The sequence below is a fragment of the Neofelis nebulosa genome, chromosome 15, assembly GCF_028018385.1.
Source record: "Neofelis nebulosa isolate mNeoNeb1 chromosome 15, mNeoNeb1.pri, whole genome shotgun sequence".
In the NCBI taxonomy this organism is placed as follows: domain Eukaryota; kingdom Metazoa; phylum Chordata; class Mammalia; order Carnivora; family Felidae; genus Neofelis; species Neofelis nebulosa.
Window position 1 is genome coordinate 11,248,960 of NC_080796.1, and position 18,599 is coordinate 11,267,558.

The window sequence follows — 18,599 nt, forward strand, 5'->3', positions numbered from 1 at the left end:
GTGCCACTTTTCTCCTGGGTGTCTCAGTCATTCCCAGGCCTCAGACGTGCTGCTGAAAAGACACACCAACCCTTTGAGGCCACCGGGGCAGCAGGAAGGCGCTAACTGGTCTCCAGAGTCCTGAAACTGGTCGCTAGTATGCTTAAGCAGCACCTCAGTTACTCCCCGGGAACGACTTGGGCATATGAAATATGTGACTCATTACCTAATCCTCACAAATACCTCTATAAGATAGAGGCACGCTAATTTGTCACGCTCAAGACAGTTAGCACAGTCAAATCTCAACTTGAAAGTAATTAGGTGTGTGCCTGGGGTGGGGCGGGTGAGGGGGAGCCTTCAACGCTCCGATTTATTGAAGATTGCAGAGTCTACAGTAATTGTAAAAGAAAGATTTGTATTTTATAAATAGATAAGTAAATAATAAGAAAGCACGTGTGTTATAATGGTATGCCACTGTGGGTATACAAATAGCAAGAATGAAAGACCTGGGCCCTCTGTTTCAAAGTGTTTATTCAGGGGCGCCTGGGGGGGGGGCTCAGTCGGTTAGGTGTCCGACTTTGGCTCAGGCCATGATCTTGCGGTTCGTGAGTTCGAGCCCCGCATCGGGCTCCGTGCTGATGGCTCAGAGCCTAGAGCCTGCTTCAGATTCTGTCTCCCTCTCTCTCTGCCCCTTCTGTGCTCATGCTTTATCTCTCTCTCTCTCTCTCTCTCTCTCTCTCTCTCTCTCTCTCTCTCTCAAATAAATAAACATTAAAAAAAAGTGTTCAGTAAGAATCTCGATCTAGGCCTGGATCACTCGGTATTTCAAATTAACTCCAAAATAATGAGGATTTACTCTTTTGGGTTGGTCTAAATGCTAGCTCTCTATCATTCTGTAAAATGTTAAATGATATGAGCCTATGTATCGCCTCCCCTCCTCCCTTATAAAGGTCTTCAAATACGAAGAACATTGGTCCATGGGCCTTTCGGTGTTTCACCAATTTATCCTCTAATGGTGGGATGAGATCATTCTGCTTAGAATCTCACCTCAGCTGTGGTACACAAATGGGAAGCTGCTGCTTGGTCACGCGTAGAGGTGGCTGACGTTTCCCGAGCTGGCGAGTTGCACCGATTCCATGTGCGTGATACTCACTTTATGGTTTGGGCCTTGTGTTTTCATTTACCACTGCTTCTTATAGAAAAGCGGGCCCTGGTTCCAGGCGGTCTTGAGTCCCACGAACCCAAGCTGCTGAAGGAACATGGCGCTCATGCTCAGGTCACTGAACTCCGGGGTCACCATGTGTCTGACACTGTGCTAAGCATTCAACGTACATCGTCTCACACGGTCCCCACAGCGGCTCTGCGACTTTCCGCTTTGCAGAGGAGAAAACACAGGCATGTGACAGCCAGGAAGCCGTGCCAGAGGTCACCCCACACAGTAAGCAAGGACGCCGGGCTTTTATTGCTGGTGCCTGAGCAGCAAATCTAGCGTGGCCCAGCATCGAGTCCCTCATTGTTCGAGACTTGGATAAAAGCACTGATAAGTATCAGCCTCAGACTTTCCCCCCAAATCTGTTTACTTTGTCATTAAAAGAAAGAAAGAAAGAGAGAAAGAGAGAAAGAGAGAAAGAAAAATCAGTGTGTGTTGTTCCCCCTGGACCAGGTCACTGTGGTCGGTGGGTATTCTGGCTCTTTCTCTCGACTCCACAAAGAAAGCAAATATCTTGCCTCAGGACACCAGGGCTGGTAGAATGGCTCTGATGAGGGAGGATGTGGGAGGCTATTTAAAACAAAAGAGAACTGTGAAAAAGAGCCTACACCTAGGGAATCTTCTGGCTGACCATGATTTCACCTTCTTCCCTCATGTGGTGATCCTAAGCTCTGCCCTGCACCCCAGCCCAGCCCTGAGAGCTGGAGGAAGAGGAAAGCCGGTCCCCAAGCCTGGGACACAATCGCCCCATGCCCACCACCTCCCTCTGGGGCCTAGAAATATTGCTGAAGAAAAAGAAAAAAACAGGGCGCCTGGGTGGCTCAGTTGGTTAAGTGTCCAACTTCGGCCCAGGTCATGATCTGTGGTTTGTGAGTTTGAGCCCCGTGTCAGGCTCTGGGCTGCCAGCTCGGAGCCTGGAAGCTGCTTCAGATTCTGTGTCTCCCTCTCTCTCTGCCCCTCCCCCACAGGCTCTCTCTCTGTCTCTTTTTCTCTCGCAAACATTAAAAAAAACCCAAAAAACGGACCATCCCACCACGTTAACCCCAGCCACCAGTTTGGTCAGCAGAAAAGGAAGGGACCTCCCGCCCCCCAGCACCGGCCAGGTGAGGTCTCCCCCCCCGCCGGGTAACGTTCCCCAAAGTGCTGTTTACATTTGCCCCTGTGGCTGGGCAGCGCAAACGGACGCTGAAGGTATTTTATAAGCTCAGAAGAGGAAGCTGTTACTCCACAAAAAGCCCACGTCTGTAAGTTGGTCACTCCACCTTGTCTGTCCGAGCAGTTGCTTCATTTTGTCCCCCTGCGTCTGTGTAAGGGTGTCTGTGGGTACGATGCCTCCCTGCCTCTCTCTGCTTTACCCTTTGTGCCCTTCCCCCTCCCCGTTCTCTCTCTCCAAAGGACGAGAACGGGACTCCTTCACCGCTGGCCACCGTAAACTTGTGCCCCTGCTCCTGTTTCCGAAGTGACTCAACCGGAAAGGCTCCCCACGCCCCCAGCCCTACCTTCACCTTTCGCCCATCTTTCCACCGTCTGTCCATCTGTCCCCTGTCTGTAGTGGGCTGAATCGCGGCACCCGTGAATTCACTCGCAACTCAGGCCCTGTGACATGATTTGGAATTGGGTCTTTGAAGACGTAGTTGGTGAAGGATGGAGATGAGGTCTTACTGGATTAGGGTGGACCCTTAATCCAGTGACCGGTGTCCTTACAATACAAGGAGAGGACAGAGAGAGACCCCGGAGGAGGCATCCGCGGAAGGCAGAGGTTGGGACTGTTGTGAAGCAGCTGCAAGGCCCTGTGGCCAGTAGGACGCTGGAAGAGACAAGGAAGGATTCCCCTCTAGAGTCTTCAGAGGGAGCACGGCCCCACCTTGATCTGGGACTCCTGGCCTCCCGAGCTGTGAGCGAATATGTTTTTGTTGATCGAAGCCGCCTAGTTTGTGCTTATTTGTTATGGTGGCTTTAGAAACAAATATACTATCTGTCTGCAATCTGTCATCTGTCACCTTTGTTCTCTTCCCGGGACTTTACACCGTTGCCAGGTAAACTCTTCTTTAAAGCTGTGGTTCTTGACCCTGGCAGTTCAAACCCAGGCCTGGGTCTCACCCCCAGATTTTCTGATACACTCGGTGTGGGGTGTGGCTCAGGCAGTGGTAGTTCCTTAAAGCTCTCAAATGATTCTAGCGGGCGGTTAAAAATTCCTGCTGCTGAGGGGCACCTGGGTAGCTCAGCAGGTTAAGCGTCGCACTTGCTCACGTCACGATCTCACGGTTTGTGGGTTTGAGCCCCACATCGGGCTCTGTGCTGACAGCTCGGAGTCCGGGGCCTGCTTCGAATTTCTGTGTCTCCTTTTCTCTCTAACCCTGCCCCACTCACACAAGCTCTATCTCTCTCAAAAATAAATAATATACATTTAAAAAATTTTTTAAACAATTCCTGCCGTAGAGCAAGGAAACTTTTTCGTTCCCCTGTTCCGAAATCTCCAACGGCTGTCTTCCCACGAAATGTAAAGAGGATACCAGGGCGCCTGGGTGGCTCGGTCGGTTGAGCGTCTGACTCTCGGTTTCAGCCACGGCATGACCTCATGGTTTGTGAGTTTGAGTCCCGAGTCGGCACTGTGCTGACGACGCGGAGTCTGCTTGGGATTTTCTCTCGAGACTTCCATGGTGGTAATTACAGTGGGCAATGCAGAGTCACCATGGTGTGCTGGTTATCAGCAAGCTACAACAAGGGGGAAATCCGAGACCACTACAGGCCAACCCTGCAGGAGGAGTGACCTCTCATCCTGGGGAAGGCACCCTCAGAAAATCAGCGGACTTGCTGACACACTGTCTGATCCGCAGGGTAATGTCTGGTCATTCTCGAGCAGCTCCTCATCCAAAGACCCTACCTCACTGCTCCCTCCACGCTTTTCAGCTACCAAATGTTTCCCGGGTGCATTAGTTTCCAGTTGCTGCTGAAGCAAATTACCCCAAATTGAGCAGCTTAGAGTAACACAGATTTATGCTCCATTTTCTGTTTGCTAACGTTCTGGAGGTCGGACATCTGGAATGGGTCTGCAGGGCTGGCTCTTTCTGGAAGCTCTAGCAGAGGATTCCTCACCTTTGCCAGCTTTTAGAAGCTGGCTTTGCATGTGGCTTGCGGCCCCTTCCTCTACCTCCAAAGCCCTTCTCTCCTCTCTGACCTCTGCTTCTGTCCCTACATCGCCTCTGGCTCTGACGGTCCTTCCTGTCTCCTTCTTATAAGGGCCTTTGTGATTATGCTGGACCCATCCAGATAATCCAGGGTGATCTCCCCCCGAATCCTCAACTTAATCATATCTGCCAAGCCCCTTTTACTGTGTAAGGAAACATATCCACAGGCTTCCTTTTCCAGGCATTAGGATATGAACATCTTTGGGGCAGGGGGCTTATTCAGCCTACCACACCAAGGGAGAGAGTATTTTTGAAATTTCCTGCTGAAGTTGGGGTGTTTGCTTCAGACCGCAGCCCTGCCCACATCCCTAAGATACAACGACCCTTCTGGAATTTCACCCTGAGCACTGTATCCTCCAGAGACGCTCTGCCCATGACTGAATACACAAGCTACTTCCTTTTCTTGTGTTCCCAGTTTGTCAAAAAGCATAAAGATAAATAATACTCCTCTGATCATCTATAAATAGGTGGGAAACAAAAACCCATCATGTTAAAAATAAGTGGTTTTGATGTTGTCATTTGTCAAACGGTGACATCTTATGCCATCGCCCTGGCTCAGCAGAAGCAGCAGCAAACGGGCAGGAAGCTGACACCGGCGCTGGCCCGAGAAGGGCACTGTGCATATGTTAGGGGACAAGTTGTCCGAGTAAAGAACATGAATGAGAGTCTTCTGCTCCCCCAGGGGCTGCAAACACCTGTCCCCGCTCCTGCCTAGAGAGTAGCTCAGCAGGAAGGAGCACATGCACACCCCGTCCCTCGAGCTCGGCTACCCTAGAACACGTGCTTCTGGTGTCCACAAAGCCATCGCAAGTCATAAGCAAAGGCTCTGAGTATGGGCGCACTGGCGAGCAGAATCTTCCTTCCTTCCTCTTGCAGAGGCGCTCGGAAATCCTCCGTAAAAAGGACCAGCAGCACATCCTCCCAAGTTTGTCTGCCCTCTCAAGAGCAAGTTTAGGCACCGCACGAGCCTCGTGGCTTAGTGAGCCTTGACTCACTCGTAGGCTGCTGGAGCTGCCACAGTCCTCTTGCCTGTAACCTAAAATGTAAACTCCAATAACACCTATGACTTACTAGGCACAGTCGTCTTCTAGAAATAGACAATCCCACACCGACTTCAGCCATAGTTCCGTCTACCACGGTCTCTGACATGGATTCCAATGGATGCTTTTTGAGAAAGCAGGATAATTTTTACACCAGAGACGTTTTCCTTTAACCCAAGGAATGCACACTCAACACACTATCACGTTAATGATCCATTATGGATTTATGATTCATGTATTAATCTAACGTCATCTTACATTGTCTTGACATGTTGACTTTATTGAAGTCCGAGGAAATAAAGTTCTCCTATCCCTTCAAGTGCCCCTGTATTGAATGTGACATCAAATGCCACCCGGATTCTTTGCGTTGCGCCCAAGGATCTACTGAGTATCGTTAAGATACTTCAGGTTAAAGATACTTCAGGTTAAACATAAGCTTGGTGCCCATAAACTGGTGGTTTCTACCAAAACTCCTGGGGTCTCAATAGGTCCTTTGGCCTGGAATGTTTTCCTGAACCTAGGGTCAGACATGAGAAACACCTTTAGTGTTTCCCTGAGATTGGCATTGTCTCTAATGAGCAGACACTTTTGCATGGGTTAGCTGCTGTGAGCGACATAGTAATAAAAGGCATTGGGTTCTCAACGGGTTTGTAATCTAGCAAGAGAGATCAAACTAAGATTTAGGAAAGAGTGAACACAAAAAACTTCCTACCTCCCAGCCTCAGGCTTCTCTTCTGGCAAATGAGGGGATTCAAATAGATCCCTAATAATTGCATCCCTGCCCCAGAGCTTATAAAATGTTTTCATATTTTTCTTGACTGTTGTCCAACAACCTTACAAGGTCGGGATTCCATAGGTGAGGAAAGGGACTAAGACGTTAAGCTACTCAACTGAGGTTCACCAACGGGTGGCGCCATGGACTTGACCCAGGTAGGAAGGTCTCCAGTTCTCCCACCGTGATGCAAAAGACAGTTAACCACTCTAGGGAACTGGATTCTGTGATTCTGGATTGGAATCACAACATTCTGTTGATTCTGAGTGCTGTGTGTGCAGTGTTCCCTGCGGGTGTTTACTATAATGACTAGAAGTCATGCAAAAGCAGCTGCCTTTCAAAAAGATGGAATCAGGGGCACCTGGGTGGCTCAGTCGGGTGAGCGTCTGACTTCCACTCAGGTCACGACCTCATGGTAACGAGAGTTCGAGCCCCGCATCGGGCTCTGTGCTGACAGCTTGGAGCCTGGAGCCTGCTTCGGGTTCTGTGTCTCCCTCTCTCTCTGCCCCTCCCCCACTCACTCTCTCTCTCTCAAAAATAAATGGTAAACATTAAAAAAGAAGACAAAACAAATAAAATGGATTTACTCCAAGGGATTATTCAACTTAGAAAAAAAAAAAAAAAGATGGAATTAACCTGTGGTTGACTACAAGGAACTAACCCACACATGTTTTTTCAAAGTCAAAACCCATGTGATCCAAAGAAGGTTCTAGAGTACTTTCTGCTTTCCATGTACGTATACAGATTGGGCTAATCGCCTACAAGCCAATAGCAGAAGGTCTTTCTGCGAAAGACAACTGGAGACTGTTGCGCTTTGGTGTGGGTAATGGGGGGCTCAAGGAATGTGAGGGACCTTCCTATCACCCGTGTGAAGGCTTCACCCTGTCAGTGTTGGAAAGCCTGTCCTAATCTTTGTCATCCTCCCTGCACTTAAATGGGAGAAGGACGACGTCCTCTTCTCCCACGTTTCTGCAGGCTCCAGATTTCAGCAGCAACAAAGTCTAGATGCTTCTCTGCTCAGCGAACAGCCCTGGCACCGGTCCAGAGGGCTACCTGCTCTGTGCAGAGGGAAGCAGGAGTGTGGGTGGGCAGGAAAAGCGAGGTCAGCTTTCAGAACAGTCAGCCGTGTCTGCTGAGCTGGCTATCCTGTGAGCTGCAGAATATTTATGGCAGGGAGATGTCCGTAATGGGAGACACGCAGTCTGGCCAGACGCCGATCGCCTAGCCCAGGGCATCAGGATGACACAGTCATGACACGGGGGCACCGATTCACAGCCAGGCACCAAATCTCTTTATCCCAGACAGATTCCCTTTGATCCCTGTATCGACTAGGCCGAAATGCACGAATTAGCCTGTTCTGGAGTCGGAAAGAAGCATTCGAATTTACCCAGGAAATTCTCAAGTCGGTGGCTCGTGTGAATCATCCTTGCATCGGCCTTGCCCACGGGCTGGACTGTGAGCCCTCCTGTGCGCTCTCTCACCCCCACACTCACCTCCCCAGCTGACACTGGGTGGTTCACCCGCCCGACCCCGTAAAGACCACGGGACCGGAACCTGGGGTTCTAGCCCAACGCGGGAGCCCCACCGACACCTAGCACAGTGTCCAGCACTTGGTTAGAGCTTAATAAACATTTGTGATTGGGCAGGACATTCTTTTTCAGCAGACATGGAAGAAGAGGAGGAGCAAAACTAATCAGGCACAAGTAAAAAAAAAAAAAAAAATCATCAAAAATCCTTAATCTTGCTTTCAAGAAGCATCTTTACCCTGCCATACAAACTTTCCTAACACTTTGACTATTTTCTAGGAAAGCACCAAGGCCCAATCCCTCATCCTTGCTCATTAGTGCTGTGCAGCAGCTGAATCTTCTAACTAGCACCTGATATATGTCACAAGTGCTCTGGGGCCCAGGAAGGTGTAACATGAGTCGTCTGTGTAACATGAGTACGTGCCTCACACAACTCAGGGTGTGTTGAAAATACGACCTGAGTACAAGAATGTGCACCCGAGCATTTTATTTATAGTAGCGAAAACTGAAACTCTAGTAATTGGTGCTTGGTTATATAAATTAGGCCACACTCAGATAATGGAGCATATTTATATAATGGCATACTATGCTACCATTAAGGATCCTATTCTAGAAAAAAATATATAATGGCATGGGAAAATGCACCCAGTAATATTAAGCGAAAAGCAGATCACAGAATTAAACATAATCACAATTGTATAAATTGGGCTTGTATAAAATCCTGGAAGGAAACATACCCAACAGTTATATAGTCCATTTCTGGGTGATGTTGATTTTTAGTCTTATTTATACTTGTTTGTATTTTTTGTATGTTATTTTATAGGAAAAATAATACTTTTTTTATTAGTTTTCAACATAATATATTTAAAATCTCTAACAGAAAAGGTATGTTACTCAACAGCGGAAAGAGGCTATTCTGTTCCTGCCTTCCATGGTTATGTTCAAGCGTTAGATGATAAAGCCCCATCCAGGGGGCCACTGGCTCGGCATCAGATTTTTATACTCACAATCCAGAAAATTCCACCCCAAAGTAAAGTGGCAGGTAGGTCCCTGCAGGTCAACACAGGAGTGATTTTTTGGTATGTCGGGTCTGGAAAGGAGCCATATCTGGGAAAGATGTTGACGGGACACTGCTCTGGGGTAAAGCTCGGGGAAAGTTAGAAGTGGCAAGCCAGTGCTGGCTCCGTCCCCAACTGTGTGGCCGCAGGTCATTCGATTTCTCTAAGCATTGTGTTCCCCATCAATAAAAGGAAGATCTAACATCCATCCTGCCTGCTCACAGGTCTACTGTGAGGTTAAATAAAATTATGTGCGCCCCGTATTTTGAAAACTACAAAGCACCCAGTAAATGGCAGTCTGGCGATCCAAGAATGCTAACTTCTTAAGATAAGGATCCAGGCTCCCCACTTTCCTTCAAGATATCAAGACAAGCCATCTATACTCCCTCTTCCACTCTAGAAAAGTCACCAGGAATTTGATCAGCCACATTTAACGCATTTTATGTTCCCCCGTACCTTTGCCCCACGTAACAAAACCATACTGTGTTCTCTCAACTTGTTTCTTTTTTTTCCCCTGGGAACACGGTCAGATTGGCTTTCCCTGCCTCCGCTGAGGGAAGGTGAGGCCAAAAGCCTGGATTCTTGCCATTGGAATGTGGACGAAGTTACCTATGTCCCTTCCAGGCTGGGTCCCTCAAGTCCCCCCATGAGATTCTCCATAATCTCTCTCTTCCCTCATTCCTTGGCTGCTTGTACAAGATCTGGTGTCAGACTCTGAGGCCCCTGGAAGATGGTGACATGGAAACGAGTGGAAGGCCAGGCACCAAACACCCAATACAACAGGGCCATGAGTAAGAAATAACCTGGGATCATTTGTTACACCAGTGAGATCTCCTGAGTAATACACTCTGTGACCATGGCCACCCCTCCAATCCACAGGGACTTCAATGCTTTCTGCTGCTTGCCACATGACTGATGCAGGGGACACAGAGAACACATATGGCAAACCCAACCCTCATCCAACAGAAAACTCACCCAAGAAAAGTTAAGACAATTTTTTAAGATTCCTTGGCAGATTTAGGACCTGCTCCCTTAATTTCTATAGGGAGACTCGGGAGTATGTGCTAATTTAAACAACTGAAAAAGAGAAAATAAGAAAACGGAAAGACACTTGGTAACCTAATCCCAACCGTATTTAAAGTGAATTGCAGATAGAAAAGGGTTATGGTCCAACAAGGCAGAAGGGGTTAGGAAGGGAGTCTACACCTTTTTTAGAGGGTCCAGACATTGGAAGCAGAGCGCTACCATGGATCACTGGCCCCTCATATGTTTCATCTTTATTTAGCAATGGCCAGTGGGGGGCCACATGGAAACATTGGGCTCTGAGTTGGGGAGTCCCCAGAAGGAAAAGAGCAAAGACAGGAAGTGCAACCCACTTCTCTGCATGGACTCCAACCAACCCTATTCTAACTTGCCCAGAGGCTACTTACCTGGTATGGGTACAGGGTGACTCCGTTGGTTCTCGACAGGGACCAGGTGCCATCCAGGTACTGGTGAGCCTGAATGGCCACTGAGTTGAGGATGTTCCCATTGCTGGGACTGGTGGCCATCTGAAGGCTGACCTTGGCCTGGTGGGTTGGGGACCCACTCTTCTTCTCGGCCCCGTTGCTGACCCCGAGGCTGTTGGGTTTGCTGCTGTGCTTGTTGCTGACAAAAGCCGTGTAGTTGGGGGAGGCGTAGGAGGCAGGCACAAAGGCCCAATCTCTGGGCTGCTGCAGCCCACCCATGTGCCGGGACCCCACCAGGGTGGGCATGTTGGAGAGGGCTGGGGGCGAGCCAGGCGAGCCATCGTAATGCTCACTGCCAGCTGCCTGTTCCAAGGTCACCACCATCTGGATGGCCTCCTGCTTCAGCTGGTTCAGGTGTGTGGCACAAATGTCACAGCGGTTGTCCTTGTCATTCCATGCCTTCCGGATGGTGTTGGGGACCTGGAGCTTGTCGTGAATCACGGCCGAGAAAGCAGGGTCCTGGAGAGCACACAAGCAAAACAAAACAGGAGAACCTGTAACTCAAGGCTGGTACGTGCAATTCAGATGTCTGGCTTAGGAGTTAAGCCCTAGATGTATTCAGAGTCTGACTGTCTGATAGACCTCCAACAGACGTGAGCAGCCAGGCTGGCAGAAAAGCCTCTAGTGGACAAACACCTTTGACAAATAGGAGATTATTATGGTGGAGACATTAGGAATAATTAAAAACAAAAAGATTTCTTTTTTTTTTTTCTTTTTTTTTTTTTTTTCAACGTTTTTTTTTTTTTTTTTTTTTTTTTTATTTTTGGGACAGAGAGAGACAGAGCATGAACGGGGGAGGGGCAGAGAGAGAGGGAGACACAGAATCGGAAACAGGCTCCAGGCTCCGGGCCATCAGCCCAGAGCCTGACGCGGGGCTCGAACTCACGGACCGCAAGATCGTGACCTGGCTGAAGTCGGACGCTTAACCGACTGCGCCACCCAGGCGCCCCGAAAAAACAAAAAGATTTCTAAGCATCCTCCTCACCAGGATGGCCAAAGAACATTCCAGATTCTTCTCCACGTGTCCACTGAAGAATTACAGGGAGTGAGGGGTGAGTGCCGTCAGCCCCGACTGATGCATGTGGTCCCCTGGCCCCCCGCAGGCCATGGAACACTGGTGATTGATGGAGATTCTATTCTAAGAAAGTCTTGGCCTCATTAGTGCTGCGTGCTTAGTGCCATTGGAAGGAAACCAAACCGAACAGATTCTGGACCAGAAGCCCAGCAGCCCCTGCAGATTCCCCGTTGACCATCTGCTCCATGGCAAGCTGGATACACGTGTCTGATATCCTCACCAATTCAAAGAAAAATACCTCCATGACAAACAGTCCAAGACACCTGTCCCCACAAGCATCATCTAAAACTACTATTCAAAACTCTTTAGCTCGGAAACCCTTGCCTAAAAGAAATCAGGGGGTGTCTGGGTGGCTCAGTCGGTTGAGTGTCTGACTCTTGATTGCCACTCAGGTCATGATCTCACGGTTCGTGAGATCGAGCACCACATTGAGCTCTGTGCTGACAGCACGGAGCCTGCTTGGGATTCTTTCTCTCTCCCTCTCCCCTCCCTCCTACTGGCACACATACACGCTCTCTCTTTCTCTCTCTCTCAAAACAAATAAAAGTTTAAAAGAAATCAGAAAATGAAGTTAATGAGGATGATTTCTTTCATTCACTTTGTTCATTTTTATAGGAAAACAGGATTTTGCAGAGAAATAAGCATGAGGGGTGTTAACTGTTTACCAGAATATTTGAGTTCTAATTCTAGTTCTGCTACTAACTAGCCGTGCGACTTTGGACAAGCTAATTGGCCTCACTGAGCGCCTCGTCTGTCACCAGAGGCCATGGCCGATTCTTCCCGTGAGATCCTTCCAGCTCCGTGCCTCTGGCCATGGAGAAATCAGGACAAGAGAGTATGGTACGTGTATATACACACGGAGCCATATGTCATTTTGGGGGCCTGACTGAACTTTTGAGATCCAAAATTTGCTGCAAATGATTGATGAGGCTCATTTTCCTCTAGGACATTAGAAGAAAAGTCTGCCCTTCGGAAACTTACTGTCTGGTTTCATGGGAAAGGGGGGGCCCTCAGGATTGAATGGGGCTTGATGAGCTGTGGGTAAGAGAGGCAGTTGGGGGGGGGGCGCCTGGGTGGGCAGGAAGAAAGATCGGCGGTGGGAGAGATGTTCTTAATTACGATCCATCTTGATTACGTGCTATACCGTTTTGTTTTCCCTGTTTAACTATCCTGAATAGCTCCTCAGCAGGCGCTGATTAACTGATTAATAAATCAAGAGGCCCCTTTACACGGCAGCAGCAAGGGGTGGCTCAGGAGGCAGAAACTCAAGACAGTCACCTAAAATGATGGGAAATAATAAGAGGTCAAGGTTGATCGAGTCCGGTTGACAAAGTGCTGCGAGCCATATGAGACCTGCCTGGTGGCATCCTTCCCGGTGACAGCTGCTTTGTCCAGAGTCAGATCACAACTCCGAGCATGTGGGACCCCTGGTGGGCTAAAGGACCCCTCAGGAACCATTCTGGAGCAGGCTGTCACTTCGGTGTTCAGATAAGGAAACTGAGCTCCAAAAAGGTTAGTAGCTTGGACTACACCCAGACCTCTCAAACCCTAGGTCGTGCTTTTCAGAGCCAAAGAGTCATATTCATCGATGGACTCATGGGGTTTTTTGCACAGTTTTCACCTCGCTCATCTAGGCAATAGTCATTTATTCAAAAGAAATTTATCTGAGCCCCCATCTGTGCCCAGACACAGGTTCCTGCTTTTTCATACAACATTACAAAATGAGCATTTTCCCTTACCAATACATGTCATTTGAAAATGTGATTTTTTAATGACCAGGCCGTATTTTATCCTTTCGTTGTTTCAAGGTCATTTATTTATCCCCACGTTCTACTACGTAACCAGAGACAGCATAAGAAATCAGAGACGGGCATTCCAAAGCAACCCGCAACCCATATAGCTTATGCTTTCAAGATGCCAAACTATTTGGTTTCAAGAAGCCTCAAACGAATGGCTGATTTAGAACGTTTGTGTTAATCCAATCATCAGGAAGAGGCGTCACAGTGAGGAGGCAGATAGAAGTCCAGTCCTGTCCACACTTCACAGTTTATTTTCGATCCCTATAGAATCTAGATTGGAGTCTGACATCTGCAGCTCAGGCGGGGGGGGGGGGGGGGGGTCACATCCATGCTCCAGAAATGGCGTAAGCCTGCTTCTGGGGGTTCCTTTCTCCTTTTCTTCTTGTTTTGTTTTGCTTTTTAATATTTATTTTGAGAGAGAGAGAGAGAGAGTGTGTGTGTGTGTGTGTGTGTGTGTGTGTGTGTGTGTCTGTGTCTGTGTGTGTGTGTGTGTGAGCGGGGAGGGACAGAGAGAATCCCAAGCAGGCTCCACGCGGTCAGCACAGAGCCCGATGCGGGGCACGATCTCATGAACCGCGAGATCATGACCCAAGCCCGACAGACTAAGCCACCCAGGTGCCCCTCTTCTTGGTTTTTACTGCCCTCCCTTGAAACAGTACCTTCTTCACTCAGCTCACTGCTGTTTTGCCGTTCAACGTCCAACATTTAACAAAGAACGGCCGTTGGCCAGGCCCTGCACTAGGTTGGGGACCTCAGGATGCGTGAAAACAATTCCTGTCTCCCGCAAGTTCACAGTCCAGGGGACCTTCCTGGTTCCTGCATGCCACGACCCTTTGCTGCCACCTCCAGTCCAGGACCAATCAACACACATGGGACCCACGGAATTTCAGCGCTCCCCACCTGGTCAACAAAGGCGTCAACAAAACCAGCCATGAGTGCTGCAGCAAAGCCCTCTATCAGTACAATGCACATGACCACAGACACCCAGAAGCAGCAAAGAGCCACTGCTGTCTCCTCTGGAGCAAAGCTGAGATCGACTCTTCAACGAGATACAATTGCTGGCTGATGTCAGAGGCGTTCCCTAAATTAAGCCACCCTTGATCTGAAACCCTATGCGCGTGCTTATCAGCAAAAGGCCTCAGTTAGTTGGGGAGCCTGGGTGGCTCAGTCGCTTAAGCGTCTGACTCTTGATTTTGGCTCAGGTCGTGATCTCACGGTTGAGAAATGGAGCCCCACGTTGAGCTCTGTGCTGACAAGCGTGGAGCCTGCTTGAACTTCTCTCTATCTCGGCCCTCCCCCCACCTGTGCTCTCTCTCTCTCTCAAAATAAATAAGCAAACATTTTTTTTAAAAAGCCCAATTAGTCAAGAGATATAGCTTGTGGAAACTAAAACCCTTTGCAAGGGTTTGTCCGTACATTATAAATATTTTAGCGCAACTCAAAACTTCAAAGGGGAATGGTCAACAGACACGGCTTTCTGTACGCGCTGGGGAAAAGATGCTGCTCGGGGGAGAGGAGTCCTAAACAGGAAGAAAAGAGAAAAGGAGGCTTCAGAGCCATGGAAGGCTCACACATGCCAATCTCTTCCGTCACGAGCACAAAAAGGTTTGCAGTGGCCCCAGGAGATGGGCTAGGGCAGCGCCCTTGGGGTCAGCTTGCGCCTGAAGAAACCTGGACCCCGGGAAGGAAGGAATTTAGCCCCACAGTCTGGCTTGCTGCCTAGCCCCTGGGTTTCAAAGACATTCCTACGTCTAGTCCTCGTTCACCCTGTGAGCTCGGGAAACAATCGCCCGGGAACAGCGGGAACCCTGCACAAGCTGAATCTCTATCTTGAACGTCCTAATTTTCACTTCAGCATGTACGAAAAGTGGGCTATTGGTATTTGGGCGACATTTGCGTCCTCAACTTTGAAGGTGAAGGTTCGGTGCCCCAAACATCCTCATCTTTCAAAAATAGTAACAAAATGATTTCTCCTGCACACCTGCCGTGGGGAGGAATTCAAGAAAACACTTGGGCGACTGCTAACGTTCCTTAGGAGGAGGGTTAGGGCAAACACGTGCCCAACAGCTCACTGCCAGAAAGGAACACAGAAAACTCTGGAAGATGGTTCTCCAACCCCTTTACAGCTCTACTTCTTCTAGGGGCGTTTTGGGAAAAGGGGTGTCCTAACACATCCCCTAAGCATGTCTTAGACTGATGACTTTCTTTAGGTTGACCTCCCCACTGTCTTCTGGCAGACTGATCTAAAAAATTACGATGAAATCTTCCCCAGGCAATGGCATCCAAGCCCATGGCTTCAATAGCCATCTATATCCTGGTGACTGGGAATTCTCTCTTTTTGTCTCTGCTGGTCTTTCTCCTGAACTCCAAAGCCCTTATATCCCATACCCGCCCTGGAAAACATCACCCCAATAAATACTCTTCAAACTGACAATTCAAACTTAATTTTATTGGCCCTTAAACGTACTCTTACTCCAACAATCACCATCAAAGTTTAAATGGCATCCTTATCCATTCAGGCACCCAGGCCAGAAATCTAGAACCTTCCTTGTCTCCCCCTTTCCCCTCCAATCCAACCGCCAAATGTAGATGGTACTTTCTGAGAGCCTTTACGGTGCCTCTGTTCACGTCCACTGTGATAATAAAGCTGTAAACACTTCTCACACCATCACGGTCTCCCTGATTCTAGCCTTGACCTCAACCCACCTCCCCCCAAGACGATTTTACTAGAAGGCAGATCCGATGGTGTCATTACCCTGCTATCCTAGACCTGCATTCCAGGAGCAATCTTATTTCTATAGTTTCTATTTGGAGAACTACTTCTCTGCTAGACTGTCAGGTCCTTGAGGGGAAATATTCTTTCTTTCCATCTTTAATCCTTCCGTGGCTCAAACAGTGCTTACTTCACGGTAAGGGCTGGACAGGTATTTGTGAATTACGTAAATGGATGAAAAGAATTCAACCAAAGCAAAAACAGTCAAGTAACAAAGTTGAGCTGGGTCCATGTTTCGTTTATTTTGTCTAAGTGAGCTAGTTGCCTATTATACGATTATCATGACACAAACCCTTCCAAATCTAAGGTTGTTAGAGTTCCCCAACCGTATTTGTTCTAGCTGGCTGAAGAACCTAATGTGTGCCAACCATAACCCAGATGCCGTCCTTCTCCCTGGCTCGTCCTTAAACTATTTGAATATATTCTCCATTCTCTTACCTCAACACAAGATCTATGACTCTTCCTCCTAATTTCCCAGAAAAGTCATGTTTATATGCAAAAGGTTTTGGGTTTGGCGGTTTGTTTTGGGGAGTTTTTGTTTTTGTTTTTGTTTTTGTTTTACCATCAGGCCGACTCACTGGCAACAAGAGAAACCTACCCCGGTACAGGTGGGCTGGACCCCCAGCAAGCAAGCAACATGCTCACTGTCCACGGGCACAGCTGCTAATGAGGGCGTAGATCGTGGAGCGAGAGTGGGAACGTGCGAACTACTGCCCAAGCAGGCCATTTGCTCATGGCCCTCACTTCCTCCCGCCCCTTTTCATCCTCTGCTCAGCCATAAACACTGATGCCACTTTTGAGGACAAGGTTGTCATTTTTCTCCGTGTAATTTTAGCCAAAAGGATACTTTGACCGTGTTCCTCCAAAGCCTCTGGGTCTGGGAGGGAGGCAGCGGCTGGAGTCAGTGTCCAGCATGTGTCATACAAATTCCTGTTGATGTTTGCTTCTGGTTTATTATTCCAGAGGCCTCTGGAGACAAGCGCGTCAGGATTGAAGTCGTTCTTCAAAGGCACTTTGTCTCTACTTTGTTCCTAAACTTTCTTCCTCCATAAACGCCATCCCACGAGGCCCGGGATGGCGGGCAGGACTCCGGGAATGCCGTGTCTTGATCCCCACTGCAGGAAGCTTCCCAAAAGATCAATGGAATTCACCTTCACACTCCTTACAATCTTTGCAGCGAACGTCTGCTTCCCCACCTCCTCCCCACCTCCCAACACCTTCCTCAGCAGTGTTCTTTCCTTCTCAAGAATCCCAGTGTTCTGCTTAGCAGTTCTATCCCCAAAGGCAGGTGTCAATGTCAATGCTGCTCTTTCTGGAATGGAAACAGCAAAACGGAAGGTTTGCAAAACAACAGACAGCAGACCTCAGGTGCATCTGAACCAAGAATATGAACTCCCTCCTTCCTGGCTCCACATTCGAATATCTGGACCCAGACGTCTCTCCAAGAAGTAGTATTTTATTTTTGCTTAATTTAATTTAATTTAATTTAATTTAACTTTATCTCATCTCATCTCATCTCATCTTTGCCTCAGTAATTTCAGAAGAAAGAACCAGATGATTTGACCAAACCTTAACTAGCTGTAGGCAGAAGGAAGAACGCCAACAGATCAAGTCCAAGGAGGCATGGGAAGTGCCACCTGGCAGACGAAACTTCTTCCTTGGGATGGCATGGTCTCCCATGCTCACCAGCCCCCTGACCCGCACCACTCACTTTCCACGCGTGCCTGACAGCACGGGAAAGATCAAAGAGATGCCTCCGGTCGGTCGTGACGACCCACTGTCCTTCTCCAGTGAGACTCTGCCCAGCCGTCTGGTTGAACCTGCCCGGGGCAACTGACGGACAAACCTCAGTGTCCTTTACTGCTGCGGTTCGCAGAGTCCCCAGACCCACAAACAAGGCATGGGACCACCCTGGAGGGAAGCCAGGGAACATATCAGACGGTGACGAGTGATGACGTCTCACTGCCCCGGTGGTCGAGGGTGACCGCCTTACGGGGGCTGCCGTTCTCACTAGCATCCCTGACCGGTTTCCTCTGTTTGGCACGAGGACACAAGGCTCATTCTGCAAAGTTCGGTGGTTGCACGAGGGAGGGGACAAGAGCGAGTGGAGAGCTGTTGCAAGAGCCCAAACCAAACCACAGAAGCACAGCAGATCCAGCCTGGCTCTGAAATCACAGGCCGGCGTTGGTAACGTGAAACCTCCCTCCGGCCCATCAGGCCGCGTCTGGACCCAAGGCTCATCACCATCATCATCGTCATCATTACTGACCCACCTCGTGCGCCAACCGCGCCTCGCTCCGTAACGACGATCACCCGAGAACACGGATCCCCGCGTGTGAGCAAGAACGCACGTAAACGCATGCCAGGTAATGAGCTCCAAGGGACCGAAAAAACCGCCAGAGGAAGAATGTGAACTGTCAGACCAGAGCTGTTCTACAGAAGAGGCCAAATTAACCTGTAATGTAGGGACTGTGCCCAGCCTGAGTTACCCGGCTCTGCGGGGAGAGCAGGGACCCGGCGTGAATGATCGTGTTCCCCACGCGACGCCGTTGGCGGCAGGATGCAATTCACACGGCTGCTCGCAGCAACGTGCGAAAAAGCCTTGCGGCTGATACGAACTTTCTGCTTCAAAAGAAGAGGGAGCTTTTTAATTAGAACTTAATATGATTAA

General features: G+C 48.9%; 1 protein-coding gene across 1 annotated transcript in view; it reads right to left on the reverse strand.

Moving 5' to 3' along the window:
• KIF26B (kinesin family member 26B) overlaps nt 1-18,599 on the reverse strand; it is a 470,603-nt gene that overhangs the window by 287,940 nt on the left and 164,064 nt on the right. Inside the window, exon 3 of the mRNA XM_058701126.1 lies at nt 10,204-10,740. Coding sequence (XP_058557109.1) covers nt 10,204-10,740 — 537 coding nt within the window. The remainder of the gene's footprint in view (nt 1-10,203; nt 10,741-18,599) is intronic.